Here is a 20,206-nt window from a genome sequence, read left to right on the forward strand (position 1 = left end):
AAATGCAAGGCTGAGTATACAAGCAAGGGAAAGCCTCCAATGGGCCTAAAGAAAAGAAGGGGAAATGCAGAGTTTTGAAGAAGGGAAATGCAGTTTCGAGCCAGCTCCGATGTGCTGGTGGCCTGTGGACATTTGCCACACTCAAATCCAAAGCTGTGCGGCTTTGGCCACAGCGCGGAGGGACTGCTCGAGGTACGTCCTGGATCTGGAACTTCTAATGAGGCGGGAAGGAGGGGGTGTCATCTCCCTCTCCCTCTCCCTCAACAAAACTGCTAAGCCCGATGGAAGGGGAGGTTAGAAAAACAAAACAAACTGCTCCCTGACACAGGTCATAGCATAAAAACGTGTCTACTTCGACACAAACTCTCTTGTTTAAAGAAATCTCTCAGAGTTGGGATACCTAATTTAGATTACATTCATGTTCCAAGGATAGTAACCCAAGGAATTAACGTCAATACCCCGATAGTATTTGTGAATAAAAACTATTTTTTTTACATTTTTTATTAATTTATTATCTGTGTACATATTTTAACATTGCCCCCCCTCCCATACATACCCTCCCTCCCCAGAGTTTTGTGTCCATTGGTTGTACTTATATGCATGTATACAAGTCCTTCGGTTGATCTATTATCTCCCCCAGATCTCCCTACCCTCCCTGCTGTAATTTGACAGTCTGCTTGTTGCTTTACTGTCTCTATATCTATCTTTTGGTTCGAGAGAGGCAACCTTTCCTCAGGATGTCCACAGATTATAATGCAGCCTATGAGGGACAAGTCACCATGGATAGGATTCAGGAAAATAAATAAATGGAGCCAGAGTGACAAGGATGTCAATATTAAAATTATTAGTGACTATTCAAAAATATACTTTAAAGCATTGAAACCTAAAAGAAGAGATTGAAAACAAGAGGAAAACTCAATATATTACTGAAACACTCTAGCTGATGGAGGAAAAAAAGGTAAATGGAATCTCTAGAAATGGGTTATTAAAATAAAGAATCTTGATAAATAAGTTAAACAGAGTAAAGAGCATACTAAGAAAATAGGAAATTTGTATAAATTGATAAAAATAGCTGAAAATGTTGCCTAGAGCATAACACAGACAGAGGTGGATATGAAGAATAAATATATATTTCTCACCTGCAGTGTTCTAGTTGTATTTTCCTCTATCATACAAACACTCCGTGTTATAAAGGAATGCTGACTCTCATTATACTAAGAAGATCTGAAGTAGAGACCAGCAGCACTATTTACTAACAATGACGCTGGGCAAATTTATAACCTCTCTGCAGGAAATGAAAGGAAGTGATAAAAACTAGTGCATACTGAGCGCCAATTAAAAAATAGCTGCCGGTTTGGCTCAGTGGATAGAGCATTGGCCTGTGGACTGAAGGGTCCCAGGTTCTATTCTAATCAAGGGCACATGCCTGGGGTTGCAGGCTGGATCCCCAATAGGGGGCATACAGGAAGCAGCCAATCAATGATTCCCTCTCATCACTGATGTTTCTCTCCCCCTCCCTTCTTCTCTGAAATCAATAAAAATATATATTTAAAAAAACACACACACACACACACACACACACACACACACACACAAAACTAGCTGCCTCTGCAAGTGTCAGGGCTTCACAACATTCTGTGAAGTTGATAACATAGCCTCTACTTTTGTGTCAAATGTAACTGATGTTTTAATACAATCACGGAATGGTCCATAACAATATGTAGATACTAAACTCTATAACCAAGAAGTGTGGTACTAGTATTTTCTCCATTTATTCATTAGGGAATTTAGACATGAAAGAAGCAATACTGGGAAATTTCACATGTTAATTATAAAATGTTTACTTTATAATAAAATAAAATAAAATAAATAAAATAAAAAGAGGTGAGGCCCAACCAGTGTTGTTCAGTGGTAGAGCCCAGGTTGAGGGCTCAGTCCCCAATGGAAGGCATGCAGGCAGCAGCCAATCAATAATTCTCTCTCATCATTAATATCTCTCTCCCTCCCTCTTTGAAATCAATAATACATTTATAAACAAACAAATAAATGTGAGGAACCCAAACTTTCAAGATATTAAGTAGTATACACATAGTCATGTAGGTAACATGAATGTATCCACATTCATGTAGGATCTAGATTTAAATAAGACTCTGATTTAAATCTAGATCTAGCCTGACTTCAAATCCATGTTCTCTTCTATTTCAGAGTTTTCTTTAGCTATAAAACAATAATGATTATAAAAGCAGAGAATTCAGATTTCCATGAAAATGTGGCTTGAAATTGCAATGCACAGCATAAATCTTACCATTGTATTTAAACTATAGGCAGGGATTCCTGTAGGGAATATAAACAACAATACTGTAATAAGTAAGTCTGATGCCAGAAGGGTAGCAGACGGATCACTTATGAATGGGACTAATAGTGTTCGGGACTGACTGTATCACTTTCCTGAATGTTCAAGCCCCTCAGGCTACTTCATGAATCAAATATGCTTTACACCAGAAAATAAGTCTCATAGATAATATGTATCACGAATATAATGCTATTTTTGATAAGCAAATTTAGCAAGTTATAAAACATAGTCACAATCAAAAAGAAAGCATTGCTCCACCTCCCGTCAGTACTAGCTTCCTTAGTCCATGAGCCCATGCTATAAAGGGGCATAATTATTGAAGATAGTACTGATTTCTCTTGAGTGCACGAATGAAGCAAGAAATGGGTCTATATTTAAAAATGAGTTAGGGGCAACATAGTTGTTCAAGTGGAGAAAATGTTATTTGTTGGTAATCAACAGTTTCTGTGGTTAGGTTGATTAAAATTATATTAAGGCCCTAACCGGTTTGGCTCAGTGGATACAGTGTCAGCCTGCGGACTGAAGGATCACAGGTTAAATTCTGGGCAAGGGCATGTACCTTGGTGATGGGCACATCCCCAGTGTGGGGTGTGCAAGAGGCAGATGATTAATGTTTCTCTCTCATCGATGTTTCTAACTCTCTATCCCTCTCCCTTCCTCTCTGTAAAAAAAATAATAAAATATATATTTTTTAAAACTACATTAAGATTTAATTTATGGAGATCTAGGCAAGGAAGGAAAGCTGCAGAAAGCAGGTTGTTAACATTAGCAAGATCATCCCAAAATCAAGTCAGCTTTTTCTCAGTTGTCCACTCTTTTGATGCTTAAAGTCCCTTCAGAACCAAACATTTCTTTGACATCATCATCCTCTTTACTCTTTTATAACTATTTTCTACTTATTGTCTCAGATTTTAATCATCTGAGAAGGTTGATAAGAACTGAAGTTAATGAAACTAGTTAGAATTAGTTTTTTAAATACCCATAACCCCTTATTCTGTTTTATCCCCTTTTTGTCATTCATCTTACATAGAACCTCAAGATGGTTAAGATACTTATTACCCTGTAAAATAAATGAACCCCACATGATGTCAGACCAAATTATGACTCTTACATATGTCTTACCAATAATATCCTATCTAATAAAGAGGGAATATGCTAATTGACCATCACTCCATCACAAAGATGGCACCCACCACCGAGGCCAATGTCCCATAAGGATCCTTACTGAGCAATCAACAGGGACCTGAGGCTACGCCCATCCCTGCTCCAGCAGGACTTGACAGGAGACCTCAAGGTGTGCTTCCTGCCCCAGCGCCAGGCCAGGGGACCTCAGGCCATGCCCCCCCCCCCACTAGATGCTTGACAGGGGACTTCAGACTGCATCCCAGGACACGGCCAGGGGGCCTGAAGCTGTACCCTCCTGCCTGGCTGGGCTTGACAGGGGATCTCAGGCCGTGCCCCCACCCAGCGGGGCTTGACAGGGGACCTCAAGATGCACCCCCAGTGCTGGGTCAGGGGAACTCAGGCTGCACCCCCAGCCCAGCAGGGCTTGAAGGGGGACCTGAGGCTGTGCCCCCTTCCCAGCAGGGCTTGACAAGGGTGGGACTAGCTGGGTCTGGATCTAGCCCCAGGAGGGAGTGCAACCAGGTATGGGTCTCACGCGATTTTGAGGTGCATGAGGGTGGGAGGGGACTTGACTCTGGGTCCCATGGTGAGCCCAGACTCTGACAGGAGGAAGGTTTTCATACACATTTTACTACTTTTCTTTCATCTCTGACACTTCTATTATAGAGAAAGAGCAAATAGCAATATTAAATTATTTCCTCTAATTAATCCCCTTTTAATGTGCATGAATTTTGTGTACCGGGTCACTAGTCTTATTATATACAGCTACATGGCCTAAAACTATATTTATAGTTATATATATAGTTATGTATATTTGGATAGGTAAATTTATACAAATGCATTTATATTAGCATATATTTATGGTCATTCTCTCAAACTTAAGAACACTAGTTGTATGGATTCTATTGGCTATATGGTTATGAATCAGGAATTTTGGATATCTAGGACAAAAGTACAGAAAATTTGCTATTTCATGTATAGAAATTGTCATTAGTCAAATTAAATAGAGTGTTATTTTACTGCAAATAACTTCAAGCATATATAACTTTAAAACAGATATTTTAGCCTAAAAAAGCCAATCATACAGTCATTAATATATTTTGCCTTGCTTTACCAAAAATAATAAAATTTTATTAAACCCAAATTTAGGGCTCTGAGAAAATAAAGTCATTATATTCTTTTTTCTTTAAGTCCTCACCAGAACATATCTTTTTATTGATTTTTAAAGAGAATGGAAGGGGGAGAGGAGGGAAGAGGGAAAAAGAGAGGGAAGGAGAGAGAGAGAGAGAAAGAGAGAGAGGGAGAGGGAGAGAGACATCGATGTGAGAGAGAAATATAGATCGGTTGCCTCCCGTGTGCACCCTGACCAGGAATTGAATCAGCAACCTTTTGGTGTACAGGACAGCACTCCAACCATCTGAGCCGGGAGACCATTATATTCTTAAAGTTTAATTTAATTTTTTTCAAATACAGTGTACACATATCTTTAAGCTGTTTCATTCATAACTGAAGTGTTGGCAAATAATTAAACATATAGGTTGAAAATATATATATCTGACATTCTATTATAGAAATATTCTATTACGAACAGCACCCTGCAATAATTTCCTATATTTAAACAAATGATGTGTTCAAGGTCCCCAGAATGCCTCAAAAGTGTAAAAATTTTTATAGACGCTTACCAACAGTATCGCATGGTTCATCTTTGTGTACACAGAAATCTTTCCTAGAAAGAAAAATATAAAATTAAACTTTTCCACAAATAATAGAGACTATGTAACTTATTTTAATATGTGTATAAATAATAAACCAGTATCTTTATCTCCAAGAATAAAACTCAATATCAGATTAAATAAATAATTTTTTAGTTCTCAGAAAATGTGAGAAATTTTTATACCTTTTTACCCGATATGATCCTGAAACACATTCTCCTACTTTATAGACAATATTTCCAAAGTAAAATTCTATCCTGTTTTTATTTTTACAGGATTTCTTTCTTTTAAATATTTTATATTGATTTTTTACAGAGAGGAAGAGAGAGGGACAGAGAATTAGAAACATCGATGAGAGAGAAACATCTATCACCTGCCTTCTGCACATCTCCTACTGGGGATGTGCCCACAACCAAGGTACTTGCCCTTGACCGGAATCGAACCTGGGACCCTTCAGTCCACAGGCCGACGCTCTATCCACTGAGCCAAACTGGTTAGGGCAGGATTTCATATTTTTATTATAAAAAAATAGTGTCTGGTTGGGAAATGCCCTCCTGTTTAAAAAATATTGTAAGATCTCTACATGAGCCAAAAATAATTTCCAGATATAAATGAGAAGTACAACTTAAAACAACATAACATTTTATATCATAAGGTTGGCAAATTTTTAAAAAGACTGATTATAATTGTTCTAATAGAGCATTAATTTAGTATTTATTAAGAATCTAGTATTTTTACACAACTGGGATCTAACCATGAATAATATTCTATGATTTGCTCTTTATATGACTACTGTGTCTTAGAGAGTACTCCATGACAAAGTATAAAATTTTGAGGCACACTATCTGAAAGCAGCGTTTTTAGCATTCATACATAGAGATTAGACGTCTGCAATCACCTTGCTCTTCTTCCAAATACTTGCATTCTAATTTCTTTTTATTGAGTTATAACTGGTTTCTGATTAAGTTTAAGATATATTTTTGTCTTTGTAGTTCTACAGTCTTACTCAGATGTGTCTAGATACCATCTATCTTCTTTGGCCTGAGGTGTTTTCAGTTAGAAGATCCATGAACACATGAAAATTCTTACCATTTCCTATTTAGCCAATTCCTCTCACATTCTCTCTTCTCTCTTCTCCTAAAACTCCTTCCGGGGCATATAAATCCTCACTTTAATGTCTGTAACTCTCAAGCTCTGTTTGTATTTCCGTCTGTGAGCCATTCTGTGCAGCCTTCAGGGAAAATCCCCTCAGCTCTATCATCCAATCTACAAGCACTCCCTTCATCTGCATCTAATCTGATTTCCAGCTTACAAATTAAGATTTCAAGTATAAATACATTTATTTTATAGATGTTTCATTTTCTTTAATTTTCAAATCAACTTATTTTTAAACCACCTTATTCTAACCTTTTGGAATGTTTGTGTGTGCTTTTCATTATGAGAATACGCTTTTATAATCCGTCAGCTTTTTTAAAAAAATGTATTCTTTATCACAGTTCCTGGCTTTTACAACGGAAGCCGTTGTCCTTTGGAGTTTCGGAGCTCCGCTGTGAGTCATTTAGGTGAGTTCATCGGGGCTGTCTTGTGCAGGGAGAGCTGAAAGAGGGCCGCTTCCGAGCAGCTCTGCACAGGCCTCCACTCCGGCCATCGGTGACGGGATGATGTTCGTGGTGGTGGATCCCAAGCAGGGGCTGCTTTACCTAACTTGGATTTTGGTTGAGACAAAACGCTTCCTGTTGACAACTTGTGTTTGTTTGCAGAGCTCTTACCAGATCACACTTTCATTCAAGGAACAGACATCTGCAGGTTCTGGTGGTATGCCATCATTTCAGTTCCATTTCCCCACCCAATCTCAGAGGATGTTCTTCATGTGGGAGCTAACCCCAAGAACCCAGATTTTTTTTTTTTGAATATATTTTATTGCCGAGACCGGTTTGGCTCAATGGATAGAGCGTCGGCCTGGGGACTGAAGGGTCCTGACTGAAGGGACTGACAAAATCAATAAAATATATTTTAAAAATATATATATTTTATTGACATTTTACAGAGAAGAAGCGAGAGGGATAGAGAGTTAGAAACATGGATGAGAGAGAATCATCGATCAGCTGCCTCCTGCACACCCCCTACTGGGGATACGCCCGCAACCAAGGCACATGCCCTTGACAGGAATCGAACCCGGGACCTTTCAGTCCGCAGGCCGACGCTCTATCCACTGAGCCAAACCAGTTTCGGCAAGAACCCAGATTTTTGAGTCCAACGAACCTTTCCCAGGGCAGCCATCACATTATCTCAGAAGCATGCTCCTTTATTTTTTTTTTTTTTATTGTTTTATTTTTTGCCAGAGCCCTTTCTGTTTTTGGCTTATCTGCACATATAAAAGGGTTTTATTATTTTTTTTCTGTAATTTCTAAATGCCTACAAATGAAAATACTTTCTGATCACCTCATCAGCCAGATTATCACATAATTAAAATAAATGAACCAATCTTGACCAACCATATAAAAATTAAGCATAGTGAAACACATATTTGTTCATGGTTAACATTAGATCTTAATATACATAGAAACTAGCCATGTAAGCCTTATTCTATTATTATATTTGATATCATGCATCTACTTTTACCAAACTCTTTAAAAGATTGCATAACTACCTAAATACGATGCTCACATGGACTGCAACTGATATGTAATATTTTTTCAGAAAATCTAAAGTGGATGATAGAGTAAGAGAATGTAAATGGCTCTGGATCATCCAAACCAGGGGTCTTCAAACTACGGCCCGCGGGCCACATGCAGCCCCCAGGGGAGTCTGATCCTGCCCGCCAGGTTTTTTGGGCAGTGAGCGCAGCCAAGGTGTTACAGTAGGGATTAGTAGTTCATATAGTCCGGCCCTCCAGCTCTCTGAGGGACCGTGATCTGGCCCCCACTTCAAAAAGTTTGAGGACCCCTGATCCAAATCCAGCCGCTGAGATTTCTAGAGTTTCCTTCTTCATTGTCTTTTTCCCCCCAACCCTTCTCCCCTTTACTATCTTTCTTGATTCCTGGTTCTTTAATTCTCCTTTTGATTCTAAGTACTAAACAGAATCTCCTCCAGCTATTAAAAAAAAAAAATCCAAAACACTTTTTCTGGTGTTCAGCTTAGGCAAATTGGTCTCTGTGCTTCAAGAATACCACCAAATGAAACAGGAAAATATATCCCCACCAGTGGTGTAACATATTCAGAGTCTGAATACAACTACAGATAAAGAAAGATGAAAAAGGTTTACTGACATTCTTTGTGTACCGGTAAACGGCCAGGTGGCTAGTCTTTCTCTGCATCAGAAGATACAGAAATCAAATCTACCACAGGGACACCAGACCTAGAGTACAGGTTATATATTGCTAACTCTAGGGGTACATTTACAAATGCAACGATATAAATGGCTCCCTCTACTGTTGTGTAGCACACAACCTACCTATACAACGGGATATGGTAGGATTCATTAAGTGCCTCTTATATGCCAAGCATCGACTGGATCAGGGGAAGACTACAAAGATAAATAACAGGTTTCTATTCTGAAGGCAAAGAGGATGAACATGATTACCTCTGGAGTGTGATAAGGACCCCAGGATCAGGGAGAAAGAAGCCAGGGGAATTGCATTAGAGAATGGAGAGTTCTGTTTCGCGGCTGATTTTGCCAGCAAATGGAGAGAGAAACACCCAAGCAGATGATACTGAATAATAGGATAATGCAGAAAATTAGAGAAGCACACAAAATCAAATCTTCACCTCAGGGCCAAGGATTACTGAGTACAAAGTATATTCAGATGTAGGGGGAAAGGGATTTTATGTGCTTTTTCTAAGCGTACATCATCTAATCATGCATGAGGCTGCAGCATGACTATTTGATTTACATAATGTGACGCAAGGGACTGCATCTGTAACTAAACAACATGATAAAACTATGACAAATGCACTGCTTATTGTCAAGGGCACTTCGTTCTTCACACAGCCCATTTCTGTTCGCTTAGCAAACAGATGAAGAAAGCACATTTTTTTCGAAAAACACAAGGTCTTTCATCCAAAAGCTCTGGAAATACCTCTCAGGACAACTGACGAATGAACATATTGTCAGCAGCACTTCAAAACTTCAGGTCAGACTGCCATTTGTAATCCTCAGTTTCTTTCCAGAGGACCAAAACATATCCTTAATTTCATAATATTCCAAGATTTATTGGGGGGCTGGGGGATTTGTTTGCCTAGACCAGTGATCATGTGAATTCAAATTCTCTAATTTTTGGCTCATGCTGGCTCAGTGCGCCTGAAGTCTGCATCATAGAGTTTCATTATGAGAGTTTATGGAAACGATACTGTTAGACTTTGGCAACTGGGAAAGCCAATAAATTCTGCTTAAGTTCTGATTTATACTGAAAAAAAAAATGAAATATAGCCTTTAATTTCCAAGAATGAAGATGCATCTGAGAATAAGTCTCATTGTAGAGTTTTATAGTGCCCTGGGTTATACCTATAAATGACTCATTCAAATATTATTCTATGATTTGTATTAAATTAATATGTTTCTGCCATTTCTAATATTAAATGTTCTATCTTACTTGCCAATGTCATTAGTTTGAAACTAACTTTCAGAAGTGCTGTACATAAACCAGGAGCATTTCAGTAAATAGGAATGGCAAAACTATCATTAACAAAATGAAATTCTAAATTAAAGGGTGTTTACAAGAGACACAGACACAGGCCTTCTCCTTGATTTATTATAAAAGAGAAACGTGTAAATTACGCCAAGAAATCAGAGTTGACAGTTTTGTGTTTTTGTTACCATGAGCCCACAAGCACTAGGTCAGCTTAAAACTATTTACTTCGTTGTATTCACAGAACAACTTTAACCAAGATATTACTGCAGATAGGCTTGGGTTTATACAAACACTCATTTGAGTGGAGACCAAAATTGATAACTGAGCTAAAATTTCTTCCTACTAATGTTTTCCCATAACATACAACATTTAATAATTATCTAAGATGATCACTCACTAGAAACCAGGCTGGATATGACTCTCATTTGTCAAACATGGATAGGCACGTGAAATCCAGGGAGAGTAACATTTTTATTTTTCACAGGTTCCTTGCAAAGCTAAAGACCTGATCATCTTTATGCTGACACTAACTAAAAAGAGATTCTTCTTTCCAGTCAGACCATTCACTTAGACCAGGGGTCCTCAAACTTTTTAAAGTGGGGGCCAGATCACAGTCCCTCAGAGAGCTGGAGGGCCGGACTATATGAACTACTAATTCCTACTGTAACACCTCGGCTGCGCTCACTGCCCAAAAAACCTGGCGGGCAGGATCAGACTCCTCTGCGGGCCGCATGTGGCCCGCGGGCCGTAGTTTGAAGACCCCTGATAGACTTTCCTGACCAAATGGTGCGAGGCCACATCCCCTTCAGAGGGCTGATTTCCACTGCTACGGCACTGAACTTACTGTTCTGGAGAAATAGTGACCCACCGTACAAGCCTTACCTCCACAGGGGACGCCAGGGAGAATTATTGGTCAGTGCCTATTAATATTTAATATGTGTATAGTCTTCGACAGATCTCTTTCTATTTCCAACCACAGATTTTTATTCCCATCACTCTCCTTACAAGAAGGAAGGGAGAGAGGGAGGGAAGGAGGAAGGGAGGAAGGGAGGGAGGGAGGGAGGGAGGGAGAGAGGGAGGGAGGGAGGGAAGGAGGGAAGCAGGGAGGGAGGGAGGGGGGAGGGAGGGAGGGGGGGGAGGGAGGGAGGGAGGAAGATCATACCCAGAAGCAACCTACTAAGTCTTATTCTAAGATCTACTTATCTGGGTGCAAGAACCTGAAGTCACCATTTCTGCTAAAGGATGGAGGAGGGATACAAAAGGAGATATGCAAAATGTTTTCCATGAAATGACATGGCTTAGCAAAACTGTAACAAAAAAGGCTTTCCACTAGGTTTCTGTTTAAACAAACAGTGAAGCTCGGGTTTTCTATCCATAACTAAAAGACATACCAGAAGTAATACTGCCTTATTTTGTCTTTAGCTTGGAAAATTATAATTTGGGCACAGAGAATACATATTTAGTCATGTGGCAGTACAAGTTTTGGAAATCTGGGACTGAATAATGATTTTATCAATTGACCTGATCCTTCAGATTGAATTTATTAAATACAGGTTGTTGTATGTGCTCCTGGATAATATTATTTAGATATTATTACCTTCGGTTCATTCTCTTAATATATTACCCTACCTAGCCCATGGCTAAACATGAAATTTGATTGCATTTTATGAGCATTTTACTATACGGAAGATTATTTTGGAAGATTATATTTCTAAACACAATAGCAAGTACTATTTTTTTTAGTCCTCATCAAGGATATATTTATTGATTTTAGAGAAAGATGAAAGGAGAATGAGAGAAATATGGATGTGAGAGAGAAACATCAATCAGTTACCTCCCATATGTACCCCAACCAAGAGATCAAACCCGCAACCTAGGTGTGTGTCTTGACCAGGAATTGAACCCACTGATGTACGGCAAGGGTGGGGAAACTTTTTTCTGCCAAGGTCCACTTGGATATATAAATATCATTAGCAGGCCATACAAAATTACCAACTTAAAACTTAGCCTGCTGTATTTGGTCAAACACTTATTTAACTCACCCCTAATGCCTTGGCAGGGCCAGACCAAATGAATTCATGAGCTTTCTATGACTCACAGGCCAGACTATTCCCGCCCCTGGTGTAAAGGATGGTGCTCCAACCGCTGAGCAACCCGACCAGGACACAAGTACTATTTAATCACCCCAAGTAAATAGTAGCACATGTTTAAAACCATAAATAGATAAAGATGTTTCTATGGCCAAAACTAGTTTGGCTCAGTGGATCAGCCTGTGGACGCAAGGGTCCCAGGTTTGATTCTGGTCAAGGGCATGTACCTTGGTTGCAGGTACATTCCCAGTAGGTGATGTGCAGGAGGCAGCTGGTCGATGTTTCTAACTCTCGATCTCTCTCCCTTCCTCTCTGTAAAAAAAAAATCAATAAAATATATTTTTTAAAAAAGATGTTTCTATGTTTTACTTTAAATGTGAAAAAAACAAAAAGTTGCACAAATATAGAATAGTAATATAAATTAGATTTATATAAAACAGTTATATAAATATAGACCAATATGGTTATATCATTTCCCTTTGCTTCTGTAACGAATTACCACAAACTTTTACTTTAAACAGCAGGAGTGTATTATCTTATAGTTCTAGAGCTCTGAAGCCAAAGATAGGTGTTCCGGGGCTAACATCAAGGTGTCACCAAGGCTGCATTTCTCCGAAAGGTTCGGAGGGGGGATCTGTGGGCCTGTCCTCTCCAGCAGCTGGAGGCTGCCTGCATTCTTTGTCTCGGAGCCCTTCCACAATCGTGACAGCCAGCAGCAGAGCATCGTCCGGTCTCTCTGACTCTGACTTCTGTTCCCTTCTCCATCTTTTAGGATTCTTGTGATTACACTGGACTCATCTAAATACTCTGGGATAATCTCCCCATCTCAACAGCCTTAATCACATCTACAAAGTCCCTTTTGCCATGTAGAGAAACATATACATAGCTTCTGTGGACAATTAATGTCATGAAAGGACTTACAAAACATAGTAGAGAGTGAGAAAAAAATAAAGAAAACTGTGTATCACATGAAACAATGTTCTTTAGATTTCATACCAACTCAACACTGGTTACCTTTGAGGAATCTGTACCATAAAAAGATGTTCATGCATTTCTAGGGAATTATGCAACAGTGTTTCCTAAAGAACTGTTTATAAACAAGGAAATGTTTGGACTAGATTTTTAAGGGAAAATATCCTATATAATTAAACCCTACTATGCAAATCAACCTAACGGCAGAATGACCGGTTGCTATGATGCACACTGACCACCAGTGTGGGCAAACACTCAATGCAGGAGGTGCCCCCTGGTGATCAGGGCACTCCCACAGGGGGAGCCCCACTCAGCCAGGCTCATGGCTGGCAAGTGCAGCGGTGATGGCAGGGCTCCTGCGCTCACTGCAGGCGGGCAGTAAGGAGTGAGGGGTCCCAGACTGTGAGAGCCCCGGACTGCGAGAGGGCGCAGGCCAAGCTGAATACCCCTCACCCCCAAGAAGTATACAAATTTCATGAACTGGGCCTCTAGTGTATTGGAAATAAAATGGGCACTTAAACTCAATGAATAATATTCTTTCTTCTACAGAGTGGTAAACAGACAGCTGATAATTTTATTATTCCTTATATTTTCTTCAATACATCACACAATTTTTTTTTTAAAGAGAACTCCTGTGATATCTTGCTAGTGAAGACTGGCAGCAAGGGAAATAATGAAGAGTGGTTAAATTGTGCCTTTTATTTCGTCTTTCTTGAGAATATAATGCTAAGCGAAATAAGCCGGCCAGAAAAAGTTAGGAACCATAGGATTTCACTCACATGTGATATATACAACTGAAAGCAATAAATGAACCAACAATGAAAACAAACAAACAAAAGCTCATACACACAGAGGGAAGTGGCTTGAGGAGGTAGTAATGGGTAAAAGACGTCAAATATATGGCGACGGAAGAAGACTGACTTTGGGTGGTGGGCACACAATGCGATATACAAAATCAGGTTTCACAGAAATGTACACTTGGAACCTTAGCCACTCCAATTAATTTAATTTTAAAAGCATGACTTTTAAAGCTTTATCGCAGAAGAAAATACATTAGATGTAGAATATTATTTTTTTCCCTCAGTTTTGAAGAGAAAATGGCATTGTAGATAAGGAAGTTAATGTCACAGTATTGATGGGGCAAGGCAAAACTTGAATAAAGAGTATGAGCTCAATATAAATATATGTATTTAGCAACACAAATACATAAGAAACAAAGCTGAAGGAATATACTTTAAAATGTTACCTATAATTACTCCTAGGTAGTGGAATTACAGGCTAATATTTTATTTTTTACTCTTGTATTTCTCAAATTTCTGTAATAAATGTATTAAAATCTTAGTAAGAAAAACATATGTATTATTTTAATTATTATCCTCTTTAATCTTAAGCAGTATTTCCAATACCTACATTATGAGAAGAAGAAGGACAGATTTCATCAATCAAGCAATAAAAATATAAAATCACTCATGGTTAATGCATTCTGGAAATCTAATTTGTCTATATCAGAGTGGTGGTTACAGGTTAGAAGTTCAAATTAACCACATACAATAACTTACGTGATCATAACTAATACTATAGATTATATGTCACTATAAATTCTTTCTTCAGAAATATAATATGTAGTACTATATAAAAAATAAAATATATTTTAAGAACCTTGTCATGCAGAATTACTATAAAACATGACATAATTTCATATTAAAAGTAAAGAAATAAAGTCTGCATGTTCCCTGCGGACCCCAAACATCTTCACTAATAGCAATATTTGCTACTCTATTATTTTAACAAAAGCAATTCATTAAACTTTTGGTAGAGTTAAAAGTAGTATTTTTAATCTTATTCAAATAAAAAATGCTTCAAGTCATAAACAAGATAGATTTTAGTATAAGCTGATTTCATAGAGGGCCCCCAAAATAAAGTGATTGAAAATGGCTATCACCCTAGACAGTTTTGCTCAGTGGATAGAACCTCCGCCCAGAAACTGAAGGGTCCTGGGTTAATTCTAGTCAAGGGCAGGTACCTCGGTTGCAGACTCGATCCTGGCCCTGGTTAAGGTGCATGCAGGAGGCGACCAATGGATGTGTCTCTCTCACATCAATGTTTCTCTCTCTGTCCCTCCCCCTCCCTCCATTCTCTCTAAAAAAAAATAACAATAACAAAAAATTTATAAATCCAAATATTCTTGGATGAGAATTAACAAAAGAAAAATAGAAAGAAAATGACCATCTTTCCAAACTTACCCTATCACTCTGAAATATCATGAAATGGACCTCCACCATAGAAAAGATGCATGCTTTCAAAATGTATCATAGCAACTCTAATAAACAATTTGAATAAAAATAATTTAAATAGTATAATTTAACAATCCTAACAATGTAACATAGAAAATAAAAAAAAATTAAGTATATATTTAAACTATTTAATTATCTGTGAAAATTCAGCAGAGAATTGAGAAAAATATGAGATAAGGAATTGAATCTTAGTTACTTGTTAAATACCATGAATGGATATAGACCTTTTTTGCCTATAATTTTAAAAGTATCTATTAAGTGTGATGTTAGTTATAGATAATTGGTGTGTATTTGTGTATGAATTCTCCTTCATAGATTAACAAAGTACCCTTAAAACCTCATTAAGAACTTTTGTTGATAGGATTAGTACCCTTACAATAGAAAGATCACTCCATTATCTTTTGGACTAATATTTTTTCAGATGGGAAGTCAGTCGTTGATCTTAGCACTGTTTCCCCTGTGTAATGTATCTCTTTTCTCTGGAAAAAAAAATTTTTAATTCTGTTTTCACCATTTTCCTATGATATGCTTAAGTCTATAAATGTTTACCAAGTTTGGGTAAATTTTTGGCCATTACATCTTCAAATAATTTTTTAAACCATTCTCATTTGCTTCTCAAATCCAACATCTAAGCTATCTCAAGGTCAGTTTCTATTGACTACTTTCCTTGACTATGGGTCACATTTTTATGTTTCATTACTTGGCTAATTTTTATATCTTTTAGACATTGTAGATAATATAGAGATCTGAGATTCTGTTATCTTCCTCGAGTACTAACTTTTATTGTAGGAGGCAGTTCAATTAATGGCTAATCAATCTGAACTTTGGTCGATTTGAGTTTATTCTTTGGTAGGAAGGATCTATCAAAGCTCAAAATGATTCCCAAGCCTTTGTAAATCAAACTCCAAAACTCTGTCTCCCCTAAAGATCTTATTGGGGTGTGGTTTCAGCTTTGTCAGGGCAGGTCAAGGGCAGGTATTTCTCTGGATCATGGTCTCTACTAGAAAAGCATAGCCCTTTGTTTTTTTTCAGCTAAATGTCAGGTGTAATAATAAGGTATTAACAAGGTTGTCCTACTCTTATGGCCTGAATCTGCTCAGTTGCTAGTATCTTTTTTAAATCTAAACTCCATAGCAGCAGCACTCTGATAAATTTGGGGCAGTTTATATCTATATAGTAGTATATTCAAATTAGTCTTTCAAAGGTCTCACAGATAATCTGCACACAGACTTCTTAGCACATTTGCCTTCATAAGAGTCCATTGTGCTCTACCTAGATTTCAGCTTGCAGTCAACAAAAATCATCCTGGCTTCATGGCTTCGGTGGTGAGTTCAATTCCCAGTCAGGGCACAGCACATGGAAGACAACCAATTAATGGTTCTCTCTCATATGTATTTTTTTCTCTCTCTTTCTCTCTTTCCTTCCCTCTTTCCCTCCTTTTCTCTTTTTAAAATCAATAAACATATCCTTGGGTGAGAATTTTTTTTTTTTTTTTTAATTGTGCCTTGGTCAGAGATTACAGCATCGGCCTGCACACCAGAGGGCCATGGGTTCATTGTCAGTCAAGGGCATGTACCCGGGTTTCGGGTCCAATCCCCACCCCCCCCAGACCTTCCACTCTCTCTAGGATCAATGGAAAATATATCCTCACTCCTTTAGTGACAATTGTCAAAAGGCAAAAGCTGGATTGACTGGTGTTAATAAATTTCCCTTCTTTCAAGAGTTGTAGCCTTACATTACTCATTCTCCAATGATTGAAAGTAGATGCCAAATAAGTATTTATTTCACAGTTGTATGCTGATTAATAACAGTAGCCCAGCACCAGGTATAACTAACTTTGGAAGTCTAGACGTGTTCTTACACAGAGATTTTCTCTCTTACATAGAGCCCCCACCACTGTGGCTTCGTCCAGGTCATCTGGAAGGATGACTAGGAGGATGTCTGGTCTAATTAGCATGTCACACTTTTATTATTTTAGATGTGTAGCTAGAATAGCTTTTTATGATTCAGCAACAGAAGTTATCATGCATTTAATAGGCTCATTTAAAAAAATCACATTTAAATGTCACTGTGTATTATGTGATGTGAAATGTCAACACTATTGATACTAAAATTAAGTTGTCACTGAACAATTATCATCATTTTTACTAGCTCTAAGTAAGATGTATTTACCAATGATTCTTAATATAGAATGCCCCTGGATAGTATATCTTTACTCATTATTTCACTTCCTTATATTTACACGTAATGCTGCATTACAAAGCTTGTGAATACTACAGACATTCACAACATAGCTCAAGTTAATTTCCTCAAAACTTAATTGAAACATTTTTCTCAGACTGAACAAGAAAGTTTGTCAACGTCTAAATTTAACATATTAAATTACTTTATATGGTGATGACTGAAAAAATATATATTTTGGGCCCATAAATTCAAAGGTCCACTAAATTAAACCATAGTTTTCACTTATCACTGTCAATGACTATAACTTCACATCAAAAATTGAAACAAAATTTTATTTAAAAATTAACTAGCCAAATGTTTTGTCAACATGCCACCTAATGAATGGCAGTTCAAAAACCAGTGATGATGAATTGAGGGAAACTGACTAACATCATTATGCCAAATGTGTTTTTGGTGTGGTTTTTTTTTTTTGGAACACAAAATCTAGAATAAACGCATTGGGTGAAGGGATTGATGGGGTTACTGGCATGGCCGTGGAATTAGGGACGTCCTAAGTGGCTTTGGGAGACTTACCTTGTTATAAGAATAGCTGCATCCACAGAAGACGTGTCCTCTCCCCAGCTTGTGGACATCTCTAAGTGGATATCATTCTTTTTGCCAAATTCTTCGTGTTGCCACTTGCAAAAACTCTCTAGCATTTTCTCTCCGTGGTGCCCAATATACAGATCTGCCTGTAAAGAAGAGATTTCACTTCAAGGCAAATTATCCTCAGATTCACAAAACACTAAAAACTGAGGGGACGCCATGAATTACTAAAGCAAACTGCTGACCATAACATTAATTAGAACCTGGAAGACATTAAGGATTAATTTAGCCTGAGGTAAAAATCTTAGAACTTTGTGAAGGTACAATAATTACAAAATCTGTTTAACGCTCTTCAGGAAAAAAAAAAAAAGAGAGAAGTTCAATGAATATTGAGAATGTGGAACTTTTAAACTCATGTAACTCATTATTTCTATGATTTAAGAACAAAGTACCAGTTAAGCAGCATGCTAAAATTATGTCACAGAATAGTCCTCATTTAAAATGACTTGCAGATAAGAAAAGACTTTACATGTACATATTTAGAGGAAAAAATAAAACTGTCATTAAATATGACTTTTTAAAATTACTTTTAGAAAGTTAATGTTTGTGGTCAGGATCCTGGGAAACTAAGAACATTCCATTTTTTGGAATAAAAATTGAGGCATTAACCAAAACTAAAGACCAGTTTATGTATATTCTAAGTGATTCTGGATTTTAAGTCAATAAAAAGTACATCCCTAACATTCCCTTTACTTAAAAGCAGCTGAACACAACTTCTCACCCACTTAATTCAGAACAAAAAACTCAAGACTTTCTTACTGGAGTTTCATGGAGCAGAATAAGCTTTATCACACGAAGATTGACCTGCACACCAAGACTCTTGTGTTGGAAAAGGTTAAAAACCTAAAAACAAATAAAAATAAAAATCCTAAAATAAAACTGAAAAACATCTTAATTATTCTAAAAGCCCAGACATGGGAGCAGTGTCCATTTAGTTGGGAAATCTTATATATATTTAAAACTTGAAATACTTAAAAAATTAGCTTAATAAGCAGTAACTTAGCAAATTCGTCTAAGGCTGGGCATTTCAATGGGGTGCTGAGAGAAGGGTGGCTTTTATGATACTGAAAAGAACTTTGGTACCTAACTCTAAAATTTGTCTTAATTCTCAATTCACAAAATGCCAGAGTCTTCCTTTCTTCTGAGAAACAGTCCTGAAAACTCAGCCTGCTTTATGCCACTTCCCAATTCATTCCTTGGAGTCTTTTTTTCTCGCCCCGGCTAGCTGTCAAATAGAGACACAACTTCAAAGCTCCTCCCTTCAATGATCCCATGAAGACACGTTTGTGGGTCATGGCTGCTTAAGGGTTTCAGACCATCATTATAACAGGTTTTCTCAAAACACGGTGCATGTTGACATGCTGGAAAGCAAGGTGAATTTTTATGTGGTGTGTTAAGTTTTTGTAAAATTTAGCATTTATTTAATTTGGAATATAAAATATAATCCTGACACACCAAGCCCATACTCTGAGATAGCATTAGTTGAAAGTTGGCAGAGTGTTCAGGGGTAGCTGAACATACACTGAAATGACTGCAGTGTGGGAAAATCTTTTTGCTGGGGGAAAAAAAAAAAAAACAAATAACAAAAAAAAAATATAAATTGTACAAAAACATGACATATTTCTTCTTGAGTCAGTAGTGCTCACCCATATATGGTAACTGGAATTATAAATGGACATCTGCCTCTGGCTTTTATTGATGTTTATTCTCCCCCTTAAAACCATGCTTCACTATGACCTTCTAATTCTGCCTTGAAGGAGGTTTACTCAAAACCATACACAATTACGTCAAAGGATTCACGAGGCAGTATGCATCCATAAAATGCTAGGTGCAAACTAGATTTCTGCAGTCTGGATATTGCCAGCTGAAGTAGCTACAAATGGTTCAGCTGGTTAGAAATTTAGCTCTTAGCTATCAGGTATTACTCATCAACTAGTATTATAACTGAAATCTAATTTTACATACCTATATAAGAGCTTCATGGGTTATCAACCTCCATTTTTATTCTACCTCATAATCCAGAGTATTGTGGGTAGGACCATGCATATAAAAAAAATATTATAACATTTCTGCCCACTTCAACAAATGGCCTTTACAAATGAAAATGAAAAGACAGGCACACACAAAAATAAAAGAGATAGAGAAAACTAAAGAGTTTTACCACATCACAATGAACAATAGGGTTGTTGTTTTTACTAGA

At 37.5% G+C, this 20,206-nt stretch overlaps 1 protein-coding gene across 1 annotated transcript in view; it reads right to left on the reverse strand.

The window, feature by feature from the left end:
• Nucleotides 1-20,206, reverse strand: part of ADAMTS19 (ADAM metallopeptidase with thrombospondin type 1 motif 19) — a gene marked incomplete at both ends in the record, with an annotated part of 195,179 nt that overhangs the window by 129,318 nt on the left and 45,655 nt on the right. Inside the window, 3 exons of the mRNA XM_084886566.1 lie at nt 5,161-5,204; nt 17,935-18,092; nt 18,766-18,849. Of these exons, the coding sequence (XP_084742692.1) occupies nt 5,161-5,204; nt 17,935-18,092; nt 18,766-18,849 (286 nt within the window). The remainder of the gene's footprint in view (nt 1-5,160; nt 5,205-17,934; nt 18,093-18,765; nt 18,850-20,206) is intronic.

This window comes from Pipistrellus hanaki (assembly GCF_964339955.1).
Source record: "Pipistrellus hanaki genome assembly, chromosome: 5".
NCBI classification, from domain to species: domain Eukaryota; kingdom Metazoa; phylum Chordata; class Mammalia; order Chiroptera; family Vespertilionidae; genus Pipistrellus; species Pipistrellus hanaki.